A 26,571-nucleotide genomic window follows, 5' to 3' on the forward strand; every position below is an offset into this window, starting at 1 on the left:
TTGTTTGCCAGTGAAGCAAACGAGACAAGCTAATTGGATGGTGGGACTTATCTGCTCTCGACAGGAAAGTGTTTGATGCCACAAAGACAAGTTGCCCTCCTCAGAGTTGTGACCCATTCTACTGAGTTGTCAAATTCAACAACTCACATGTCATTTAGCTTAGTACTGATATGTGTGGTGGCATTTCTGAGTTCTGATACAGTAGATTTACATAGCAAACATTCTGGATGCTCTGTAGACTACTAGCCCCAATTCCAACTACCATACCATACCTGTAGCTCATGTCATTGTCTTAGTGAAGAAATCCTCCCTGGTCCATATAAGATTGAATCGATAGGTTATTAACACAATTGTAATAGATCACATGCAAGAAGAAAAATCAGTGAAGTATATCTCTTTTGCAATAGACATTTAATCTCAATGAGACTGAACATGTGATGAATGAAGGTTCGAACCATTCAAACACATGTACTAGTGCACATTTCATGCCCTCCTGTTGGACCGTTTGCGCTAAAACTGGTTTGTGTCCCAAATGGCACCCTATTCCCTACACTGTGCACTATGGGCCCTGGTTAAAAGTGGTGCACTATATAGGAAATAGGGTGCCATTTGGGACGTATCCTGTTTTTGACTGTTCCTGCAGCAGAGCTCTGGTGGGAGACTGGTGGTGTGAGTTTCCATGCCGACCCAGAGGATCAGTTCAATCATTAGTAATTAGTAATTGCCTAGTATTATGGCTCCTTGTATTGGCATATTTGGGGTTTGTTGTGCTCAGCGGGAGCCATATCTAAGGTGGTTTTGACTGTGTGAATGTGATCTATTTGGCGGCTCCCTCCTTCTACTGCTCCCCCCAAGGCCCCTGAGTCTCTAGAAGGGATTTATTCCAGGGAGCGCTCTTCCTCTTTCTCCTCATACTCTCTGACCTTCACTTCTCCTCCAACCTCTCTTTCTCCTCATTCTCCCTCCTTTTCCCTTCCTCCCTCTTCTTCCATCTCCCTCCGCTCCCCGCCCTCTCCCTCTCCTCCTCTTTCAGCTCTTCTCCTCCATGTTCTCTTCTCCCCTCTTCTCCTACTACCTATACTTATTCCCTTCTCTTTGCTCTCCTCCTTTCCCTCCTCCCTCTCGCCAACCAAACAGCCGATTTCCCGTAATAATTCTACAGCTACAAAACACCAAGTCCCTTATTCCCTAAGTTGTTAACAACAGGAGCTATTAACATGACTCAGTCTTATGTTCCACGCTCTTTCCTTCTCTCTATTCCTTGCCTTCTTCATCCCTTATTTTAAACGAGAGGATTTGAGGGGTACTGGCAGATTGTTTGAGTGTGAGTGTGGAGTCTTTTTTTCCCCCATTTGTCCTTGTCTCCAGTGAAGGTTCAGATTTTGAGTGATGAGATAGTGACTTTGTGGTAGCCCCTTGTAGTAGTCTTCAGACTATTGTTGATTTTTCAATCGTTTTTCCATTTGAATGTATATGCCATTGTAAGTTATCCCCCCCCCAAAAAATCTAAGAGACATAGCTGAAACCATATTTTGAACTGGATATGCTTTATGTCTTGTGGTTCATGTAATGTAAAGTGGATTGAAAACAACTCCGTGTTAAGCTGACTATAAAGCCTGTTTCTTTCCACCTTCTCAGCTAAGGATCCTGAAATGTAAACACGGTAGCTCAAGCGGGGAGTTTGGATTCACAGTGAGTGTCGGTTTACGTTTGCTCTGAGTTCTCTCCATACGCTTAGAGGATCTGAGTTTGTTGTTGAAGTGGGATGAGAGGGAGGGAGGTAGAGAGAGGGGGGGGGGGGGGGGGAAGAAGAAGAAAGAAAGGGACAAGGTTTGTGAGAGGGAGATAGAGAACAATAGAGGTACCAATTAGAGGATATGTGATGGAGAGGAAGATGGAGAGGAAGATGGAGAGCTCAAGAAAAGGTAACAGAAAGAAAGGAATAGAAAAAGAGAGGGAGAATAAAAGAGATGTTCCTGTCATGCATCACAGCAGAGTTGAACAAACTTCCTCAGAAACGCTTTTTTTCAAATGCCCTCTTTCTTCTGTGTCCCAAATGGCACCCTATTCCCTGTATAGCGCATTGCTGGTCAAAAGTAGTGCACTACATAGGGAATAGGGTGCCACTTGGTACTCAGCTTCCCTCTTCGAGCTTCATAGGGGAAGCCTACAGTAGGCCGACTGTTGTAAAAGACAGCCTCGGGCGTCCCCGCATTCCATGAGCATGAAAAAAAGTCAGCTGACTGCTACCAACGTAGTGCTTGGCCAGACTCTGCCATTGTAGTCTGCTTATAATATCCTGTTTCTCTTAATTCATCAACCACACTCCCACACACGTGTGTGTGCAGACACAGAGACAAACACACACATCTGGACACACAGACTCAAAAGCATGCACATGCAAGCACACAGACATTCACTCTGACCATATGTGAACACTTTCTTGGTTAATTCATATTCCCATTTGTTTTATTGGATCCCATCTATGTTCAATGTGTTTGTGTCTTGTGGGCTTTTAAAAGTGAGATTGCTGATACACAGCTACAAGGTATCTATCTATCTAGCCTTTATACAGCACGATGGGGTCTCACTAAGCCTTACCTTGTTGCAAACTTGTAGCTACTCCACCTAACCTCAGCCCAGCCTGAACTGAGCAGCTAGCCCCAGAGAATCTTTCCTCCAAAGCAGCAGCCCTATACTTCTGATTCAAGACACTTACTGATGGTATAGTCCATCTTTTTAACACAGCGTATCTTCATGGAAACAGGAGATACATTCAATAACTAGCTGTGTGTTCTCCATGCTATGATGAAGACAGATGTGGAGGTTGATGCTCATATGGGGACTGTACCGGACTAGTACCGATGTGTAGCCTACAGCCACCGAAGCATCATCCAGGTTTGTACTACACTTTCGGGAGTTCCAGCCTACCTACAGAGGAGGGGGACACGGCGAAGGTGCCTGATGAAGAACTCATGCTTGTCTATTTGACTGGTGCTTCTACGTCCCTGTACCATCAGCAGTCCCTCCACTAGCATATGGTTTCTGAACTGCCTCAACCCCCTGGCCTGTCAGCTGTGGAAGTCTCTTTGTTTTATTATTCTTACTAGTCTGTATGTCTGGACGACTGTACTGGATGAGGTCTGGGAGGATGTTCTGTGGGGCTTTGCCTCATGGCAGCGTACCAAATGGTGCCCTGTTCTCTCTGTATAGAGCACTACCTTGGACTAGAGTCCTATGGGTACCCTATATGGGCCTGGACAAAAGTAGTGTACCATACTGTGTAGGGAATAGGGTGCCATTCGGGACACTGTCATGGTCCCACTTCTAGGGCAGCCAGGTGAATGCAGCGTGGCACAGTGTGTGTGTGTGTGTGTACTTTGTATTGTACTGTATGCATTGTCCATCCACTGTGCATGTGAATTAAAGAGGGGTGTGTCTGGCTGTGTTTGCAGCCACACTGTGATGCTGATTCTGATACAAGTTTTTCTTATTTGTATTTTCTTCCCTCCTCCAGTTGTGTCCTATATACCCCCTTACATGCAGTATATATGTAGCTACTATGTGCATTATTATACGGGTACCAATTCTCCCCTGTTGTGCTTGTGTGTGTCCCTCTAGCTGTGTCCATTACTCGTGTGAGGCCATCGACTGCCAGGATCCGCTGATCCGCAATGCAGAGCTCAAGTGCAGCAGTCTGGGCTTCTTCAACGGAGCTCGCTGCACCATCACCTGCAACTCTGGCTACGTCCTGCAGGTCCACAGAGACGATGACATCATCAAGACTCAGGTATGCACACAGGCAGACACGTGGGCCCACATGGTCAGACACACGCACACAAAATGAGACACGGATGCAAATGCACCTCAGAGCAAACATTTTCTAACACACACACATATATATATTCACACACAAGCATGCACATATACACATACGCTCACACACATACACACTGTCACACACAGATAGACAAACACACATGCATGTTCACGTGTAAGCAAACACGCACGCACACACACACACACGGAGACACACACACACACACAATATCTATGTTTAGTCTTTCTGTGCTGCACCATCACCTGCAACAATAGCTATGTATTTCTGCTTCACTGGGACGATGACATCACCAGGTACTCTCTGCTCACTGCGCCCCCCTCCCTTCTTTCCTCCCTCCTCCGCTTCTTGCCTTCCCTCCCACAGCTCCTCCCTCCCTCCCCACTCACACAGTGAAGTCATCCTCACAGAGTGTTGTATGTGTCTGTATGTTAATGGATATGTTTGTGGTGTTTGCTGAGATGAAATACACTGCAACAAATCTGAATGTGCACTAAAATCGTTACTTTGCATTACGACACTGTGCTGAGGGCAAAAAAAATGAGCATTGTGAGCATTTCTCACGCTACTGGAGCAAGAGCTTTCAGGTTACCAAGATGTCTCAGCATCAACCCCCACACGCCAGACACTCAACAGACGGGGAGCACAGACATTGACACACAAACACCAAAAACAGAAGCATGCAGGCTAGCACAAACCACCCTAAACAAACAAAGATGTTAGTTCACAGCCACGCAGTAAAACCCGTTCACTCCCACAGAGGGCTCGTAAAGACAACAGCACCAGAGCTTTATCCCCCTCCCAGGCTCTGTTAACAGACCTGCAAGCTAATCAATTAATGCTCCCTAAAACACAGAGAGAGAGAGAGAGAGGGAGAGAGAGAGAGAGAGAGAGAGAGAGAGAGAGAGAGAGAGGCAGAGAGAGAGAGAGAGGGAGTGGGGGAGACAGAGAGCGAGCCGGAGAGAGAGAGAGGAAGAGACAAGGGGCGCAGAAAGAGAGAGAAAGGCAGAGAGGGATTGTTTGTATGTGAGAGAGAAAGAGATAGAGAGAACACAAGAAAGAGTGAGAGAACACAAGACAGAGAAAGAGAGAGAGAGAAATTAAATTAGTGAGGTGGAGTGACCCATATAGAAGGAGTGAATGAATGATGTTTTGTTTTGGGTCTGGATTCTAGCGTCAGTACCGGGGCACTCCCTCCTGTTTGCTCTGGCTATTAACATAATGGAGCACCACCTCAACTGGTTTTATGTTGGTGAGGATGAACATGTGGAAGTGGTTATGTGGGGGATCTGAATGGAGCAGGGGGCAGGGGAAGCATACTGTACACACACACGCACGCACGCACACACACACACACACACACACACACACACACACACACACACACACACACACACACACACACACACACACACACACACACACAAGCCCATTCACACGCACACACATGCACACACACACACACATATAAGCCCATTCACACGCACACACATGCACACACACACACACACACACACACACACTTGTTCTTTGTGTATATGTGTGTGCATAGTCAGACTTATAGTCAGACTACATACACAACTCAGGAGCATCATGTCCATATGGCTAGGTGTTTGTGTGTTTCCTGTATGTCGGTTCTCTATTCACGAGCATGTCAGCACTACGCCCATATACGTATGCACCAACACACGAATGGTACGGGTCATTTCAGTTGAAAAGCATTTTGGTGTATGTAAACAAACTATTAGTGTGGCCCATTTGGGATGCAAGCTGTTCAGGTCTATTACACGATGAAATATGTTACTACCAGCTGTGAGAAATTTGCTTCATTACCATCTGACCATCAGACTTAACGACATTACGTTTAATTGACAGGGCATGATGTTGATTAATGTGTCAATGGTAACTCGCTTAGAGATGAAGGATTGAAGGATTTACTTGAGAGAGAAAGAGGGAGGAGAGATGGGGTGGGAGAGGGTGTGTAAACTACATGAGAAATCGGTATTTGAAGGCTCTTGCAGCAGGGGCAATTATTCAGGACTGTGGAGGGAGGGAGGGAGGTAGGAAGGGAGGGAGGGAATTAAAAAAGAGAGGGGAAAAAGAAAGAAAGAAAGAGCAAAAGACAACTTCAGCTCACCTCAGATGCCCCTTCCCTTGTCGTAACTTGGGGACAAGACAATGACATCCTCTTTTTTTGTCCTTCTTTTCACCCCCCCCCCCCCCCTCTCTTCTCTTCCTCTCCCTGGTCCCTGTGCTCGAGAGGTTAAAAAGTGCAGTGTGAAGCACAATTCTATCTCCTTCCATTAGCCGACTACATTCTTGCTTCACCGGTGTCAAAGTGGTTACTGGAACTCCGCCTCTCAGATGATGCTATCTCCAAAACAATATGTTCCCCCACGCCTATTTGTGTTTTTATAATGCAATCCATTTGTGTCCCAGATGCCTCCGCTGATAACCTGTGTGTGGAGAGTGGGTGGGGGGGTTGGGTAGGTTACTTTCGAAATGTAATCCGTTACAGTATTATTTGTATTGATCTTTATTTATTTGTATTTATTTATTTGCACACAAGAAAATACAAAACAATATGATGAAGGTTTAAAACGTAAACAAAAAATCACATGTGGGAGAGGGCCCCTGTGGCTCAGTTGGTAGAGAATGGTGCTTAAAATGCCAGGGTTGTTGGTTCAGTTCCCATGGGGGACCAGTACAAAAAGATAAAGTATGAAATTGTATTCACTCGCTACTGTATGTCCCTCTGGATAAGAGCATCTGCTAAATTAATAAATATGCATGTAAACCCAGATAGGCTTGTTGGCACCTCCCACTTTCAATGTTTATAAAACAAAACCATACAAAAAACATAATCAGGTTTTTAAGAGAGATAAACAAATGATTGGGGATTTACACAAAGATGAAGGAAAACATGGTGAATTAGAGGGAAAAAACAAGAACTCTAGTAAAATGCATAATCGAAATAAAAGGCTGATCGGCAGAGAAGTTATTGGGGTGAGGAAGTTAAGTGGAATGTCCCTTAAAGGCCCAGTGCTTTATATCATATTGTACAACAGTTAATGAAATGAACACTATAAAAGTGTTTGTGCGTGCGTGTGTTAGAATTATGGCCAGGAGTGTTTCCTGGTCAGGTCACATGGTCAAGGAAAAAACTGGCCTGACGGCTTGAGGAACGAGAAAAACAACCACACTCTCAACTCTGTACTTGAAAGAGCCCATTTCTTCCAGGTGGTATACAATTGTATGTCTGATACTACTGGGATGTTTTGGAGGGAAACTCCAGTTACTGCTTGGAGTGGCTACAATAGTCCTGTCAGAGATGCCAGCAGTGCGGCTGGTTCTGTATGAGCCTAACTGCATTCTTTGTAGATAGTGTTATACTATATGTAGGGTCAGCCTGGGTAAAAGGGTGAGAAGAAAGGGGATGGGACTGTGTGTCTGTCTGTGTTGAATTAGGCCTAGTAGCCAGGGGTTGTTAAACCAACTCTGGAGGAGAGAGAGGCAGCTGTAAAGATTTTAAAGAAGGAAACTCCAAGCACACAAACTGTATACACACTTGAGCATACACTGTCGTAAACACACACACACACACACACACACACACACACACACACACACACACACACACACACACACACACACACACACACTTGAGAGCACACACACACACACAGAAACACACTTGGATGTGCCAACACCAGCCATTAGTCATAGTATTATTGTGTAGAGGCTTTTGTCAGAGTGTTCCAATATTCATTGATTGATTATTCGAATTCCATCTTGTTCTGCACTCTGTTATATGTGATGCATATGTTATTTTTACAAATGTGAAAATAACTGATTTATATCAACGAAACATGATACTTTTTTGGTGTATCATATAATAGAATCAAGATGTAAGATGGAAACATATGAAACAACAGATACATAACTTTAACACAGCCCAGCTTGTGAGCTTTAGACCTTGGTCACACTAAAAATAAGCATGTATACAGTGCCTTCGGAAAATATTCAGACCCCTTGAAGTTTTTCAACATTTGTTACGTTACACCCTTATTCTAAAATGGATGAAATAAAACAGTTTCGTCAGCAATCTACACACAATACCCCATAATGACAAAGCAAAACGTTTTTTTTTGGGGGGGGGGGGGGGGGCAAATGTATTAAAAACAAAAAACAGAAATAGCTTTACATAAGTATTCAGACCCTTTACTACGAGACTCGAAATTGAGCTCAGGTGCATCATGTTTTCATTGATCATACTTGAGATGTTTCAACAACTTGACTTTTACCTGTGGTAAATTCAATTTATTGGGCATGATTTGGAAAGGCACACACCTGTCTATATAAGGTCCCACAGTTGAAAGTGCATGTCAAAACAAAAACCAAGCCATGAGGTCAAAGGAATTGTCCATAGAGCTCTGAGACAGGATTGTGTTGAGACACAGATCTGGGGAAGGGTACCAACACATTTTCTACAGCATTGAAGGTCACCAAGAACACAGTGGCCTCCATCAATCTTAAATGGAAGAAGTTTCGAACCACCAAGACTCTTCCTAGAGCTGGCCGATGGGAAAACTGAGCAGACAGGGAAGAAGGGCCTTGGTCAGGGAGGTGTCCAAGAACCCGATGGTCACTCTGACAGAGCTCCTCTTTGGAGATGGGAGAACCTTCCAGAAGGACAACCATCTCTGCAGCACTCCACCAATTAGGCCTTTATGGTAGAGTGGCCAGGCGGAAGCCACTCATCAAGTAAAAGGCACATGATGGCCCGATATGAGTTTGCCAAAAAGGTACCTACGGACCCTCAGACCATAAGAAACAAGATTCTGGTCTGATGAAACCAAGATTGAACTCTTTGGCCTGAATGCCAAGCGTCACATCTGGAGGAAACCGGGCACCATCCCTACTGTGAAGCGCGGTGGTGGCAGCATCATGCTGAGGGGATGTTTTTCAGCGGCAGGGAGACTTGTCAGGATCGAGGCAAAGATAAACGGAGCAAAGTACAGAGAGATCCTAGATGAACCTGCTCCAGAGCGCTTAGGATCTCAGACTGTGGCGGAGCACACAGCCAAGACAACACAGGAGTGGCTTCGGGGCAAGTCTCTCAATGTCCTTGAGTTGCCCAGCCAGAGCCCAGACTTGAACCCGATCGAACATCTCTGAAAATAGCTGTGCAGCAATGCACCCCATCGATGCTGACAGAGTGGTGAGAGCGTTGGACTAGTAACCAGAAGGTTGTAAGTTCAATCCCCTGAGCTGGTACAAATCTGTCGTTCTGCCCGTGAACAGGCAGTTAACCCACTATTCCTAGGCCGTCATTGAAAAGAAGAATTTGTTCTTAAATGACTTGCCTAGTTAAATAAAGGTAAAATTAAAAAAAAGGGGTTCTTCAAGAAAAAGTCCACAACATTTTTGTCAGCGTTGGCCATTCTACCATTCTGGCGGATAAAACTGCATACTCGTGCTGGTAGCTAGCTAGCTACTGAAGTTAGCAAAGCAAATGTAAATAAATTGCACTAAATGAACACAAAAATAAAGTTCTAAAACCAAGAAAACTATAATATACCTCCTCCATCTCCTGTAATTTTAAAAAACTAATATTGTAACGATTCTCCTCTTCTGAGGGGGAGTAGGAAGGATCGGACCAATATGCAGCGTGGTACGTGTCCATGTTAATATTTATTTAAACTGAACACAAAAACAAAATAACAAGAGAACGAATGAAAACGAAACCGTTCTGTCTGGTGCAGACACAGAGACAGAAAACAATCACCCACAACTCAAAATGGGAAAAACAGGCTACCTAAGTATGGTTCTCAATCAGAGACAACGATCGACAGCTGCCTCTGATTGGGAACCATACCAGGCCAAACACAGAAATACAAACATAGAAATCAAAACATAGAATGCCCAACCCAACTCACACCCTGACCAAAATAAAACAGAGACATAAAAAAGGAACTAAGGTCAGAACGTGACAAATATAAATTGAATAATATAAAAATAAATGCTCAACTCTCCCTCTAAACTCATAATCTCTATCAAACAATGTCATCAAGCCTCTCAACACCTCTCAAACCCTCTCAAACCCCCATAATGCTCTTTGTGGCACAATCCCAAAACAAGGGTTTGTTCTCTGATTCTAATTCTATGATTGGATAGACATCATGTCAGTTCATACTGCAAAAGCTTTGATTGGTTGGAGGACGTCCTCCGGAAGTGGTCATAATTACCATATATGTATATGGAAGGGGGTGAGGACAACAAACTTCCTAGGTTTTTTATTGAAGTTAATGTAGCCAGAGGAGGACAGAAGCTAGCTGTCCTCCGGCAACACCATGATTTGATTTGTATCTCTTTTAGTCCCACATTTTCACATATAACACACGATTACAAAATACAGAATATACTAACATAATGACCCAATAAATACTCAATCTAAAAAATATTGATTCTTCATCTACTATAGTCCCACAACATTTCTATGTATTATATTTAAATGGTTTTAAAATAATGTTTACATTTATGTATTGAAAGGTTTATGGTTTGCTCAGTTAATTTATTCAATTTCTTTATTGCTTTAAATGTAAATGTTCTTTTGCCTATTTCACTTGATTGTGCTACCCCAGAGAGTGCTGTTGAGGCTACTGTAGGCTTTCATTGCAAAACAGTGTATTTTAATCAATTATTTGGTGACATATTAATATATTTAAAAGGGTAACTTTTTTAATGTTTCACAATTTTTATTTGTATGAAATTTCACTGAGGAGGATGGACCCTCTGAGGAGCCTCCACTGATTTCAGTTGTTGTTTTTTATAAATTAGCAAACATTTATAAAAAACTGTGTTTGCTTTGTCATAATGGGATATTGTGTGTAGATTTATGAGGGAAAAAACGATTTAATAAATTTTAGAATATGGCTGTAACATAACAAAATATGGTAAGAGTCAAGGGGTCTGAATACTTTCCGAAGCGACTCTATATTTAATTCAAGTCTGGACCAGTCTGAAATCTGGACATTTACCCAAATACTGGGTTGGCAAAACCATTTCTTCTTTCTGTTTAAAGTTTTTACTGGAAAAGACAGCATCACAAACACACTTGACACACAGACGACCTTGAGATTCTCTTTTCACTTTCGTCTCTTGGTATACAATATGACCTTTTGGTCATCAAAGATGGAATGGCTTTGGCCTCCCGGGTGGCGCAGTGGTTAAGCGCGCTGTACTGCAGCGCCAGCTGTGCCATCAGAGTCCCTGGGTTTGCGCCCAGGCTCTGTCGTAACCGACCGGGAGCTCTGTGGGGCGACGCACAATTGGCCTAGCGTCGTCCGGGTTAGGGAGGGCTTGGTCGGTAGGGATGTCCTTCTCTCATCGCGCACCAGCGACTCCTGTGGCGGGCTGGGCGCAGTGCGCACCATCATTTGCAAAGAAATTCATAAAAAATCCTACAATGTGATTTTCTGGATTTTTTTCCCTCATTGTGTCTGTCATGATGAAAATGATGTGATGTGATGATGAAAATTACAAGTTGGAGAACTTGCACAATTGGTGGCTGACTAAATACTTTTTTGCCCCACTGTATGTCCAGATGCAGTCTGTCCAGCGGCTCTTTTGAATATCACTGTTCGCTGAAGCGAAAGGTGCCAACATTCCTCCCAGTTTGTGTTCTGACCACACAATGCTGTGGTGGGAACAAAACAACCCGTGAATACATCCTCCGTATGTGGAGTTGGAAGAAAATGTGTTCGGGATAATCCCCAGTGTACTAGTTCCGGTGAAAAGTATCACCCTCCCTCATTCTAAATGTGTTTTGCATTAGGATGATATGACCGTTGATGGATATCATGACCTGAAATGGTTTTTCATCAGCAGTTACCTGAGCCGCTAACAAAGCCCAGTCAGTTAAGTGCGTGACATTTAAGAACTGCTTGGCTCTTTCCTGTTACAACGGCTTGTTGAGCAAGCTCTAAATTGATGGACATATTTGTGTGTCATTGCTCTCTCTGTGTGAGTGTGCGGTATGTACCATACTGGGTGTGGGTGTGTATGTGTCTGTCTGTGTCTGTCTGTGTTTGCATGTGTTTGCATGTGTTTGTGCGTGTGCGTGTGCGTGCTTGTGTGTGTGCTGCTTGCATCCATGTGTGTTGTCCCAATTTTAAATTGTCTCCCCTCACTCCAGTCGGACTCAACAGTGACCATCACCTGTGCAGATGGAAAGTGGAATAAGCAGGTGTCGTGTGAGCCAGTAGACTGTGGCCTACCAGACAAGTACCACGTCCACCCAGCCCACTTTAACTTCCCTGAGGGAACTACTTATGGCAAGAGGAGTACCTTCCAGTGCAGGGAGCCTGCCCAGCTTGTAGGTGAGATACACTGTCTCAACACACACACTGTCTCAACACACACACACTGTCTCAACACACACACTGTCTCATGGCTAACCGGATCTTTTTTTATATCTCGTATACTGTATATTGTTCTCTGTGTTCAACTATTTGCCCCCCCCCTCCCAGGTTCTAACAACACCCTGACGTGTCTGGAGGATGGCCTGTGGTCGTTCCCCGAGGCGCTGTGTGAGCTGCGCTGTCCAGCATCGCCCCATGTGCCCAACGCCATGCTGCAGACCAAGCGCTGCAACGACACAGGCCTCAAAGTGGGCTCCCTCTGCAAGTACAAGTGCAAGCCGGGCTACCACGTCACCAACAAGCCCAAAAGGTATCCGACCACCCATATTTTCCACTTGGGGTCAATTCCATTTAAGTTCAGTACAAATGACTGGGTTTGAAATGGAATTGATCCAAATGATCCTGTCCAACTCTTGATCTTCACCTTTCCCACCATTTCGACATGGAGCATGTCTTTAGTCTTTGTCCTCTCAATTCAGTTCCACTCAACTCAACCCAACATGTTTTGTCTTGGTCTTCATCTGTGTTTGTCAGGCGAGCATTTAAGCGTCAGTGCACGGAGGACGGCAGCTGGCTGGAGGGGGCGTGCGAACCGGTGACCTGTGACCCTCCGCCCGCCATCTTCCACGGCATGTACCAGTGCACCGACGGCTTCCGCTTCGACAGCACCTGCTGGATCAACTGCCCCAGAGCCAACCACACGGTGAGACCGCTGCACGCCGCTCCATGCAAGCAGGTCTGTCTCTCTCTACTCCGCCGCTCAACTGTCTGTCTGTGTTCGTTGGGCTTTCTGTCAATGGGCCTTTTGTCTGTCCGTCTATCTGTCTGTCTTTGGGTCTGTTTGACTCTCTGTCTTTTGGGCTCACTGTCTGGCTATGGGTCTGTCTGTCTATCTGTCTGTCTGTCTGTGAGGCTGTCTATCTGTCTGTGGGGCCGTGTGCTTTGTACGTCCGCGGAACTGTCCATCTGAATGTCTGTCTACGGAACTGTCTATCTGTGTGTGTTTATGTTTACGTGTGTCTCTCTCTGTCTTTCTATCTGTTATCTAGTTGGTTGGCTAGCTGTCTGTCTGTCTGTCTGTCTGTCTGTCTGTCTGTCTGTCTGTCTGTCTGTCTGTCTGTCTGTCTGTCTGTCTGTCTGTCTGTCTGTCCATTTGTCTGTCTGTCAGCTGTTCGCCTGTATCTGTTGTCTTTGTGAAGTCTGAGAGAATAATGTGTTAGGCAAGGGGAGATATAATGCACAAATGTGGAAGAAGGTACAGTAAATATGCAAATTTTTACACATGCACTTTCTCACATATTCACAGTGTACATGACACTCACACAAAATGTATTGCCCTTGACCCGAGGATCTCTCTGTGTGATAGCCTTTGATGCAGTGGTGTGTGGATTAGCATGTCCCGGTGTGTGTGGCTGTATTATAATGAGAGGATCAGAGGGTGTTAGGATCTCCAGTGTTAGCATGTACAGTATGATTCGTAGACAGAAGAGATTACCCCTCTCTCACATTCTCTTTCTCTCCGCCCCTTTCCTCTCTCGCCTACTGTCTCCCCTCTTTCTCTCTCTCTCTCTCTCTCTCTCTCTCTCTCTCTCTCTCTCTCTCTCTCTCTCGCGTGCTCCCTCCCTCGCTCTATCTCTCTCTCTATCTCTCTCTCTGTCTCTCTCTCTCTCTCTCTCTCTCTCGCGTGCTCCCTCCCTCGCTCTATCTCTCTCTCTCTCTCTCTCTCTCTCTCTCGCATGCTCCCTCCCTCGCTCTATCTCTCTCTCTCTCTCTCTCTCTCTCTCTCTCTCTCTTACCCTCCATCAGTCCCACTGAAGTAGCACAGCAAGTTATTAGAATTACATTGATTTTCAAAATAGTTGTGCCACAGACAGATAGAACAATGTTATAACCTCTCTAATCCTCCTTCACTACAGACTCCAATTATTATCATGTTTCATGGTAGTATTGAAGGTGGTTCTCAATGTCCTCGGTGTGTGTGTGTGCGTGTGCGTGTGCGTGCATGTCTGTGCCTGCGTGTGCGTGCGTGTGTGCGAAGCAGGGGCCCAGCACCAATGTGATCCGTTGTAGGAAGGACGGCAACTGGACTGGTTCCTTCAAGCTCTGTCCTCAGAGCAAGGGACAGTGCTCTCTACCTCAAAACCTTAACCCTAGCATACGAGTCAGCTGCAAGAAGGGACATGGAATAGGTCTGTATATGCACTATGTGTGTGACATAGTAGAAACCATATATTATACACTATGTTTGTCAGAATATAGAGCATCACTCGGGACCAGAGTAATTCCTGGTCTTAAGGTTAAGTTACATTCCGGGACCTTGACATAGAAAATATGGGACGACAGTTAGCATAGCGGTTAGGGCGTTGGGCCAGTAGCCAAAAGGTCGCTAGCTCGAAATCCCTGAGCAGGTGAAAAAACTGTCAATGTGCCCTTGAGCAAGGCACTTAATCCTAATTGCTCCCGGGTCACCTTTGATAATGGCTGAACCTAGCCATGACCCCACTTTTCAAGGGTGTCTCCGGTGGAGTAGGGATATACAAAAAACACATTTCCATTTCACACATGCGTATAATACACACTTGTACAAACATGACAAATAAACTCAGCAAAAAAAGAAACATCCTATCACTGTCAACTGTGTTTATTTTCAGCAAACCTAACATGTGTAAATATTTGTATGAACATAACAAGATTCAACAACTGAGACATAAACTGAACAAGTACACAAAGGGAGGTCAAAATCAAAAGTAACAGTCAGTATCTGGTGTGGCCACCAGCTGCATTAAGTACTGCAGTGCATCTCCTCCTCATGGACTGTACCAGATTTGCCAGTTCTTGCTGTGAGATGTTACCCCACTCTTCCACCAAGGTACCTGCAAGTTCCCAGACATTTCTGGGGGGAATGGACCTAGCCCTCACCCTCCGATCCAATAGGTCCCAGAAGTGCTCAATGGGATTGAGATTCGGGCTCTGCGCTGGCCATGGCAGAACACTGACAATCCTGTCTTGCAGGAAATCACGCACAGAACGAGCAGTATGGCTGGTAGCATTGTCATTCTGGAGGGTCATGTCAGGATGAGCCTGCAGGAAGGGTACCACATGATGGAGGAGGATGTCTTCCCTGTAACGCGCAGAATTGAGATTGCCTGCAATGACAAGAAGCTCAGTCCGATGATGCTGTTACACACCGCCCCAGACCATGACGGACCCTCCACCTCCAAATCGATCCCGCTCCTGAGTACAGGCCTCAGTGTAACGCTCATTCCTTCGACGATAAATGCGAATCCGACCATCACCCCATGTGAGACACAACCACGACTCGTCTGTGAAGAGCACTTTTTGCCAGTCCTGTCTGGTCCAGCGACAGTGGGTTTGTGCCCATAGGCGACGTTGTTGCCGGTGATGTCTGGTGAGGACCTGCTTACAATAGGCCAACAAGCCCTCAGTTCAGCCTCTCTCATCCTGAGCATGATTGGAGGGATGGTGTAACTCAGGCAGTTGTTGTTGCCATCCTGTACCTGTCCTGCAGGTGTGATGTTCGGATGTACTGATCTTGTGCAGGAGTTGTTACACGTGGTCTGTCACTGCGAGGACGATCAGCTGTCCGTCCTGTCTCCCTGTAGCACTGTCTTAGGCGTCTCACAGTACGGACATTGCAATTTATTGCCCTTGCCACATCTGCAGTCCTCATGCCTCCTTGCAGCATACCTAAGGCACATTCACGCAGTTGAGCAGGGACCCTGGGCATCTTTCTTTTGGTGTTTTTCAGAGTCAGTAGAAAGGCCTCTTTAGTGTCCTAAGTTTTCATAACTGTGACCTTAATTGCCTACCGTCTCTAAGCTGTTAGTCTTAACAACTGTTCCACAGGTGCATGCTCATTAATGCTCATTCAGTTCCAAGATTGCATAGCAGTTCAGACGTCTTTTGACCTCGTCTTGTCGTGTCCTGTATTTATATATATTTACAACTTTTTTCACATACATTTTATTTTTATTTTCCATCAACTCATCTTCTAAACACTCTCCTGCAACCAGCCTCACCAATTTATATTTATAAAAAAGTATTATTTACCTCAGATCTGCAATCCTTCAGGAAGCTAGCCAGAAACTCCAGGAGGCTGGCCAGAAACTAGCCAGAAGCTAGCCAGGAGCTAGCCCAGAAGCTAATCAGAAGCTAACCACGGTTTGTGGTCATCGGCTGTCCTTTAGTTCGAAAATCTATCGAAAATCTATCGCCAGTTTTGTACGGCGCAGCGCGGCTCGGAACGGAACATACCGGACCAATTTTTCTCTCCATGTCCCTGGATTTCAACTGCTCTCTGGACATTCATACCCGGATCTCACAGCTAGCTAGCTGCTATCCGTGTGACAGTCGGCTTTCGTCGATTCCGGAGCAAACATCGATTGTTCCGGTGCTAGCCAGCTCCGTCAATCACGCCTGAGTTCCATCATTCACTCCTGGGCTGCAGTCACCTATCCGGACCCGTTTCACTGCCTACGCGGAGCCCCACCGGGCCTTCACAACCGGACTGCCGACGTTATCTACCTGAAGGAGATCCGGCTGGCTCCTCTGTCGCGACGTTACCGGAACGCCCATCTGCGGCCCGCTAACCGTTAGCTGTCTTTCCGGCTGCTATCTGAATAGACAATTGGACAATTTATTTATTTGAATTATTATGTTTTCTTCTCGGGCCTCTATAACTATATCTATTGTTCTTATTTTTGTTGTTGTGTGATTTGGATTAATCCCCTCTACCACACGGAACCCCACTAATCTACTGACCGAACGCAAGAGGTGGCTAACAACAGACTCCATCCTATGCTAGCTTGCTACCGGTTGGCTTGGCTAGCTGTCTAAATCGCCGTGACCCTAAACCAACCTCTCCACTCACTGGACCCTTTTGATCACTCGACTAAGCATGCCTCTCCTTAATGTCAATATGTCTTGTCCATTGCTGTTCTGGTTAGTGTTTATTGGCTTATTTCACTGTAGAGCCTCTAGTCCTGCTCACTATACCTTATCCAACCTATTAGTTCCACCACCCACACATGCAATGACATCTCCTGGTTTCAATGATGTTTCTAGAGACAATATCTCTCTCTTCATCACTCAATACCTAGGTTTACCTCCACTGTATTCACATCCTACCTTACCTTTGTCTGTACATTATACCTTGATGCTATTTTATCGCCCCCAGAAACCTCCTTTTACTCTCTGTTCCAGACGTTCTAGACGACCAATTCTTATTGCTTTTAGTCGCACCCTTATTCTACTCCTCCTATGTTCCTCTGGCGATGTAGAGGTGAATCCAGGCCCTGCAGTGCCTAGCTCCACTCCTATTCCCCAGGCGCTCTCTTTTGACGACTTCTGTAACCGTAATAGCCTTGGTTTCATGCATGTTAACATTAGAAGCCTCCTCCCTAAGTTTGTTCTATTCACTGCTTTAGCACACTCTGCCAACCCGGATGTTCTAGCTGTGTCTGAATCCTGGCTTAGGAAGACCACCAAAAATTCAGACATTTTAATTCCAAACTACAACATTTTCAGACAAGATAGAACTGCCAAAGGGGGCGGTGTTGCAATTTACTGCAAAGATAGCCTGCAGAGTTCTGTCCTACTATCCAGGTCTGTACCCAAACAATTTGAACTTCTACTTTTAAAAATCCACCTTTCTAAAAACAAGTCTCTCACCGTTGCCGCCTGCTATAGACCACCCTCTGCCCCCAGCTGTGCTCTGGACACCATATGTGAACTGATTGCCCCCCATCTATCTTCAGAGCTCGTGCTGCTAGGCGACCTAAACTGGAACATGCTTAACACCCCAGCCATCCTACAATCTAAACTTGATGCCCTCAATCTCACACAAATTATCAATGAACCTACCAGGTACCTCCCCAAAGCCTTAAACACGGGCACCCTCATAGATATCATCCTAACCAACTTCCCCTCTAAATACACCTCTGCTGTCTTCAACCAAGATCTCAGCGATCACTGCCTCATTGCCTGCATCCGTAATGGGTCAGCGGTCAAACGACCTCCTCTCATCACTGTAAAACGCTCCCTGAAACACTTCAGCGAGCAGGCCTTTCTAATCGACCTGGCCGGGGTATCCTGGAAGGATATTGACCTCATCCCGTCAGTAGAGGATGCCTGGATATTTTTTAAAAATGCCTTCCTAACCATCTTAAATAAACATGCCCCATTCAAGAAATTTAGAACCAGGAACAGATATAGCCCTTGGTTCTCCCCAGACCTGACTGCCCTTAATCAACACAAAAACGTCCTATGGCGTTCTGCATTAGCATCGAACAGCCCCCGTGATATGCAGCTGTTCAGGGAAGCTAGAAACCATTATACACAGGCAGTTAGAAAAGCCAAGGCTAGCTTTTTCAAGCAGAAATTTGCTTCTTGCAACACTAACTCAAAAAAGTTCTGGGACACTGTAAAGTCCATGGAGAATAAGAACACCTCCTCCCAGCTGCCCACTGCACTGAAGATAGGAAACACTGTCACCACTGATAAATCCACCATAATTGAAAATTTCAATAAGCATTTTTCTACTGCTGGCCATGCTTTCCACCTGGCTACTCCTACCCCTGTCAACAGCACTGCACCCCCAACAGCAACTCGCCCAAGCCTTCCCCATTTCTCCTTCTCCCAAATCCATTCAGCTGATGTTCTGAAAGAGCTGCAAAATCTGGACCCCTACAAATCAGCCGGGCTAGACAATCTGGACCCTTTCTTTCTAAAATGATCTGCCGAAATTGTTGCCACCCCTATTACTAGCCTGTTCAACCTCTCTTTCGTGTCGTCTGAGATTCCCAAAGATTGGAAAGCAGCTGCGGTCATCCCCCTCTTCAAAGGGGGGACACTCTTGACCCAAACTGCTACAGACCTATATCTATCCTACCATGCCTTTCTAAGGTCTTCGAAAGCCAAGTCAACAAACAGATTACCGACCATTTTGAATCTCACCATACCTTCTCTGCTATGCAATCTGGTTTCAGAGCTGGTCATGGGTGCACCTCAGCCACGCTCAAGGTCCTAAACGATATCTTAACCGCCATCGATAAGAAACATTACTGTGCAGCCGTATTCATTGATCTGGCCAAGGCTTTCGACTCTGTCAATCACCACATCCTCATCGGCAGACTCAACAGCCTTGGTTTCTCAAATGATTGCCTCGCCTGGTTCACCAACTACTTCTCTGATAGAGTTCAGTGTGTCAAATCTGAGGGTCTGTTGTCCGGACCTCTGGCAGTCTCTATGGGGGTGCCACAGGGTTCAATTCTTGGACCGACTCTCTTCTCTGTATACATCAATGAGGTCGCTCTTGCTGCTGGTGAGTCTCTGATCCACCTCTACGCAGACGACACCATTCTGTATACTTCCTGCCCTTCTTTGGACACTGTGTTAACAACCCTCCAGGCAAGCTTCAATGCCATACAACTCTCCTTCCGTGGCCTCCAACTGCTCTTAAATACAAGTAAAACTAAATGCATGCTCTTCAACCGATCACTACCTGCACCTACCCGCCTGTCCAACATCACTACTCTGGACGGCTCTGACTTAGAATACGTGGACAACTACAAATACTTAGGTGTCTGGTTAGACTGTAAACTCTCCTTCCAGACCCATATCAAACATCTCCAATCCAAAGTTAAATCTAGAATTGGCTTCCTATTTCGCAACAAAGCATCCTTCACTCATGCTGCCAAACATACCCTTGTAAAACTGACCATCCTACCAATCCTCGACTTTGGCGATGTAATTTACAAAATAGCCTCCAATACCCTACTCAACAAACTGGATGCAGTCTATCACAGTGCAATCCGTTTTGTCACCAAAGCCCCATACACTACCCACCATTGCGACCTGTACGCTCTCGTTGGCTGGCCCTCGCTTCATACTCGTCGCCAAACCCACTGGCTCCATGTCATCTACAAGACCCTGCTAGGTAAAGTCCCCCCTTATCTCAGCTCGCTGGTCACCATAGCATCTCCCACCTGTAGCACACGCTCCAGCAGGTATATCTCTCTAGTCACCCCCAAAACCAATTCTTTCTTTGGCCGCCTCTCTTTCCAGTTCTCTGCTGCCAATGACTGGAACGAACTACAAAAATCTCTGAAACTGGAAACACTTATCTCCCTCACTAGCTTTAAGCACCAACTGTCAGAGCAGCTCACAGATTACTGCACCTGTACATAGCCCACATATCATTTAGCCCTATCAACTACCTCTTTCCCAACTGTATTTAATTTATTTATTTATTTTGCTCCTTTGCACCCCATTATTTTTATTTCTACTTTGCACATTCTTCCATTGCAAAACTACCATTCCAGTGTTTTACTTGCTATATTGTATTTACCTTGCCACCAAGGCCTTTTTTTGCCTTTACCTCCCTTCTCACCTCATTTGCTCACATTGTATATAGACTTGTTTATACTTTATTATTGACTGTATGTTTGTTTTACTCCATGTGTAACTCTGTGTTGTTGTATCTGTCGAACTGCTTTGCTTTATCTTGGCCAGGTCGCAATTGTAAATGAGAACTTGTTCTCAACTTGCCTACCTGGTTAAATAAAGGTAAAATAAAAATAAAAATAAAAAAAAATTAATTGTTTATTGTTCATTGAACAAGCATGGGAAACAGTGTTTACACCCTTTACAATGAAGATCTGTGAAGTTATTTGGATATTTACAAATTATCTTTGAAAGACAGGGTCCTGAAAAAGGGACGTTTCTTTTTTTGCTGAGTTTATAACCACCCACCAAGTTATTATTATTATTATTATCATCATCAAATAGATCACCCAGTGGATATTAATTAAAGTGTTGTTTTCTAAATAGAATAAAACCTGATTTGATGTGTGAACAGTTTGTGCAGACACTGATGATATCGTTGGGTTTGTTTTGTAACACACACACAGGTGAGGAGTGTGAGCTGACGTGCAGGGACAATAACAGCGACGTGGTGATCCTGCTTAGCAACATGACCGCAGACAGCATGCGCAAGGAGCACTGGAGAAACCCACCCAAAGTCAAGGTGTGTGTGTGTGTGTGTGTCTGTTACAAGTATCACAGACATACTTCACAAAGCACTGCTGCTCATGATCCTTCCTATTAGGAATTTGACACTGCGTGTCTATATCCTGGTAATATTATGAACTACAGAAGGACCGAGCCATTCCCACCTACGGTCTGTCTGTGGCCAAATCATCTTGGGGTGGCGACAACGGAAAACACATCATATTGATAGGAACAGAGAAAGACAGACAGACAGACAGACAGACAGACCAATGCGGCTTGGAACAACACAGTCAGATCCCAGCCAGTCATCTCTGAACTCATATGAACCCACAGCCAGCGACGGGGCCAAGTTGTAAAAGTTCAAAAGTGCCGTGTCGTCAGTAATCACTATAATTTTTGAAACGACCCCATTACAAGCCTTAATAGCCTGGTTTGATTTAGATATACCTGACAAGGCTATTGTATTGAGTCTGCACTGATTGCCTAAATTGGCAGCTGCAATTTCAAAAAAAGGGCAGGGGGATCAGTTTACAGAAGCGTACTGTAAACGTTGTGTAAGCTTTGTCCCCCCCGTGCACATAATTCACATGGAGAGTAATGAAATACACTACGATAAGAACCATAATGACGTTGTTGTCTCGAAATGTATTTGTCAGTGAATTCCACCGCTTCCTCGCTTCATTTTACTTGATTTAAGTCAATGGGACTTAATTATTCAATTTCAGTTAAAAGTTATTTTGAAGGTTTTTAGCTACAGTTGGATGGAGGTGGACCATAAATAGGGCCAGGGGCTACGCTAGCCAATGAGGGTCTTGGGAGTTGGGATTGAGAGCGTTATGTTTTTCTAGTGGTGTTTTGTTTTCATTACAAGTCGCACTGAGTCAGCCATTTGTGGCAGTGCGGGGGAAATAAAATGATCCGTTTGTAATTGATTTGTGTAATTGATATGATTTATACGCTGGTGTCATGTGAGTCTGGAGACGAGGCGAAAGGGGGAAAGGGGAACGGAATTGATGGAGCATAGAGAGGCTACATGAGGGTTGGATGAGGTGAAATCAATAAAGGCTGTTCCAGTGTGCTCAGCAGTGTATACTGCCGCTGCTTGGACCTCTGTCCCGGCACATCAATGCAATCAATGCATGTCAATCAATGCGTGTGAATTCCAATTCAACCCGTTCCACCTCTTTGGCTACCTGACAACAACAGGACCCCCCCCCCCCCCCCCCCCCTCTAGAATAAAAAATATCTCAACTTTGTCAGTCTGGTTCTGTGCAGCGGATGACTACTCAGTCAGGTTGGCCTTCAGAACTGATGGCTCACACCATGGGACATCCAGTTTGTAAATTAAAGTGTCAACTCAACCTGAACACACTTCTGGAAGCCCTATCTGGAAATCCACCCTGGTGTCTGCAATTGATTGAATCCTGGCCTATAAGGGTTTTCAAATGAGTGATGCATAATATGCCTCCTACAGTATATCTAATCAAATGAGTGATGCTTATAATGCCTCCTATCTCTAATCACATGTGATCCGTACCACCTACAATATTACAACAACTCAATAGAAGACTGATAATGGGAAATAGAGTTGCATAAGTAGAGAACTATCAAATGTGAATGATGATTCACTAATAACCCATGATTCGATTATGTGGTAGTATTCTCATGTCATTTTACCTTCAAATCTTTATCGTGGAGCTACTCTTGATTCACTATTAAAAATGCAGACATTTTCTTTAGAACACAGGCTGAAATCCACTTTGCATTTCCATATGTGCTGAGCCAGGGGGTTTAGTCTCTTCATCACTTATAGTGATGTATCACCCTTCCGACCCATTAGTTTGGGGGTTTGACCCACTTAGGCTACCATACTCCTCCTCTCTCTCACACTTTCTGTAGCTCTCTTTTCTTGCATCAGCAGAAATTACACTGCTACATTTAGAATCAGTCATTTCTGTGTGAATAATATCTATTAGAGACATGACCTCACCATGGGATCTATTTTGGTGTGATATCATTGCACGTGGGGCAGGTGCTTGGGCGAGGATCCCGTGCACGGGGGAGGGGGGCCACGGTTGTGGATTATTTTGATTTACGGTCATGCCTAGCGGGTTGGTCGGTGACATCATCTTATCGAAAGTGGCAGCAAAAAGTTTTACACCTAAGTCTCTCTAGCCCCACCTCCCAGCTGCAGCCCCCTTTGCAGATGTAGAGGACATGTACCAAAGTCTAGACAATCTTACTATGGTCATCCTGCCTGGGGGGAGTCTATTTGACCACCCCCCACCCCACTTAAGTGAGCTCACCCACTTCACAGAAGCGTGCTGGGAAAGGAATGTGGTGCTACCCAGCATCCAACTGTCCTCAATTGCTCTGTTGTTCTTTCTCTCTGTCCGCCGATCCCTCTCTCTCTGCCCTCTCTCTCTGCCGTCTCTCTCTGCCCTCTCTCCCTTCCTCATTTTTCTGCCATTGATTTGCTGACGGCACTGAAATGAAAAATACCTTAGTTTGCAGCAGTGAAAAAGCGTGTCAATTCGTGTGTTATTGGGACATGGCAGGGCTGGGAAAAAAATGCTCTAGCGGAGGTCAGCCAGTCCTTTGCTGTGGATGGCACTTTTGGTCCCGGTCCACACTGGTTTTACTGCATGTACTGGACTGCCGTCGTCTTGGGACATCACGTTACCCTGAAAACCCTCTCATTTCACACAGACAGACCCTGCGGAAGACAGATATTCTTTTATACACTCTCCGCCCGCATAACATTTTTATGTATCCGTTATTTTACCAGATAAGTTGACTGAGAACATATTCTCATTTGCAGCAACGACCTGGGGAATAGTTACAGGGGAGAGGAGGGGGATGAATGAGCCAATTGTAAACTGGGGATTATTAGGTCACCATGATGGTTTGAGGGCCAGATTGGGAATTTAGCCAGGACACCGGGGTTAACACCCCTACTCTTACAATAAGTGACATGGGGTCTTTAATGACCTCAAAGAGTCAGGACACCCCTTTAACGTCCCATCCGAAAGACGGCACCCTACACAGGGCAGTGTCCCCAATCACTGCCCTGGGGCATTGGGATATTTTTTTAGACCAGAGGAAAGAGTGCCTCCTACTGGCCCTCCAACACCACTTCCAGCAGCATCTGATCTCCCATCCAGGAACTGACCAGGACCAACCCTGCTTAGCTTCAGAAGCAAGCCAGCAGAGGTATGCAGGGTGGTATGCTGCTGGCAAACGCACATACATGGAGACACACAGATACGCACACACAGACACAGGCACGTGCGCACACACACACACATTACATTAAAATCCCCTCAGAAGCCCCCTAGAACAAATGTGTGTATTTTATGTATCCAAGTGAGAGCAGACAATGAAAGCAAGAGAGCAGATTCCACACATACTGTGGAGATATTTGAGAACACGTTTCGTACTCAATCTCCCGGGGCCCTGGTATGAAAGAGCACCTTTATACAGTATAAGGATCAAGTTATATCATGTCAAGTAGATACATTCAGCGATCTGTGGAGGGGTAATCCATCAAAAGCAGGCTTCACCACCGTTGAAAACATCCATTCATTTATTCATATGGAAAATACCATGAACTTAGCTCTTCCTGAATGTGGAGTGAGTTAAGGTAACAACATAACAAGAAACATAGTCATTCCACTGGAGTGTTGGCACCCTGCCCTCCTCACAGACCAGGATGTGTCACAATATGTGTTATCCAAATAGGCACATGTATTGTGAAGAGAGAGAGGAAAAAAATAATTATGACAAAAGTTGTTAGATTTTGGTAAGCTGGTAACGTTGGAATGAGGTGGAGGCATGACGTGGTTGAGCAGGATAGGTCTAAGTCAGCTTCAGTCGCTTTGGTAAAAGCATCCCGTTGTAAGGTATTTCAAGTTATTTGACCTGTAGAAGCACTTGCCGCAACCTACCTTTGTGCAAGTGAATCAACTCGGAGTGAAATGTGCTTGTGGTTGTGATCAGACGTCACTGCGAGCCGGATCTGTTGAAACAAGATGCTGAGGTGACAGACTACGTGTACTATATCGTCCTCTCTAGCTTCATGACAAGTTTATATTTGTTAAACCCCTGTCAGCCATTAACAATAGCAATGTTGCCTTACATTGTATAAAGACATATTTACTCTATCGGTTCCAGAGTTAGGCGGTTTATTTTTTGGTCATTTTTTTTCTCCACCCAACTTTTAACCTAAATCCAATGACATGATGACATTTTGTGTTGATTTCATGTTGAATTTACAGTAGTTGACAACTCAAATGTAAATCAAAACTAGACGTCTGTGCCCGGTGGGTAGTCTTGCCGCATGCCTCCTTGTTTAGGTTTGTGTGGGTTCTGGGGACAACGCAATGATGCATTAACAGCATGTGGCAACAACATGACATTTCACATCAACTAGTCTGATATCGAAAGCAGGAAAAATACTTACCCCAAAATCATGACTGGTACAACTACTACTACTTGTTCTAATGATCAATATGGCTATAATATCCATCCTTACATCTCCCCTACCATTTCTATTGATTTAATCAATACATTTTATTCCACAGCTCACAGATTGACATTTCATCCATCTACGGTAGAGATATTTTGAGTGTCTGAAATCCTACTGACTTTTTTCCTTTTGTCTCCTTACAGAATATAGTGTGTACAATGGGACTGAAGTGGTATCCACACCCAGAGGTGCTCCACTGCATCAAAAGATGTGATGTAAGAACTTCTATGAACTTTCTGAGAATAGTAGTTTATCTATGAGATAAAGGTTTTGCCTGAGATGAAATATATGGGCTAAGGGCCTAATCTGTGTGAGAGGATGTGAGGGAAGGACTTCACCTGAGTTGTAGGAAGTGGGGTAATAGGTTTGCATGAGAGGGAGAGAGGTAAGGGCTTCAACCAGAGAGGACGAGGTGAAGCAAGAGGGTCCACTCCCATCCATGTGACAATACAGCGATAAGCAGACTAATAAGAATACCGATAAGCAGACCATATGCCTTCACGACTCCCATTGTTAGGGCAGAGACCATCTTGTCATTCAATACAGTATCTCTGATTCAATTGCGTGAGAGGAAGTGAGGTAAGAGGATGTGCCATGCGTCATGGAGGCCAGTGGTGATGATGAGAGGTGTGTGAGGAGTATAAACACTGTCACAGAATATGATTATAACCAGTGCCTCTTTATGTATTTTGCAATGTATCCTGCTATTTTCTAAATGTTATCAGATCAGGCATCACCTTAAGTTTCCAGAT

General features: G+C 44.9%; 1 protein-coding gene across 3 annotated transcripts in view; it reads left to right on the forward strand.

Moving 5' to 3' along the window:
- pappaa (pregnancy-associated plasma protein A, pappalysin 1a) overlaps positions 1–26,571 on the forward strand; it is a 125,792-nt gene that overhangs the window by 80,621 nt on the left and 18,600 nt on the right. Inside the window, exons 14-20 of one of the 3 annotated variants that reach the window (XM_036967895.1) lie at positions 3,622–3,790; positions 12,036–12,219; positions 12,370–12,571; positions 12,796–12,997; positions 14,303–14,450; positions 21,192–21,307; positions 25,963–26,034. In XM_036967895.1, coding sequence (XP_036823790.1) covers positions 3,622–3,790; positions 12,036–12,219; positions 12,370–12,571; positions 12,796–12,997; positions 14,303–14,450; positions 21,192–21,307; positions 25,963–26,034 — 1,093 coding nt within the window. Of the gene's footprint in view, positions 1–3,621; positions 3,791–12,035; positions 12,220–12,369; positions 12,572–12,795; positions 12,998–14,299; positions 14,451–21,191; positions 21,308–25,962; positions 26,035–26,571 lie in introns of all 3 variants that reach the window. The other 2 variants (XM_036967896.1, XM_036967897.1) reach the window with 2 other exon arrangements.

Source organism: Oncorhynchus mykiss, chromosome Y (genome assembly GCF_013265735.2).
Source record: "Oncorhynchus mykiss isolate Arlee chromosome Y, USDA_OmykA_1.1, whole genome shotgun sequence".
Lineage (NCBI taxonomy): Eukaryota > Metazoa > Chordata > Actinopteri > Salmoniformes > Salmonidae > Oncorhynchus > Oncorhynchus mykiss.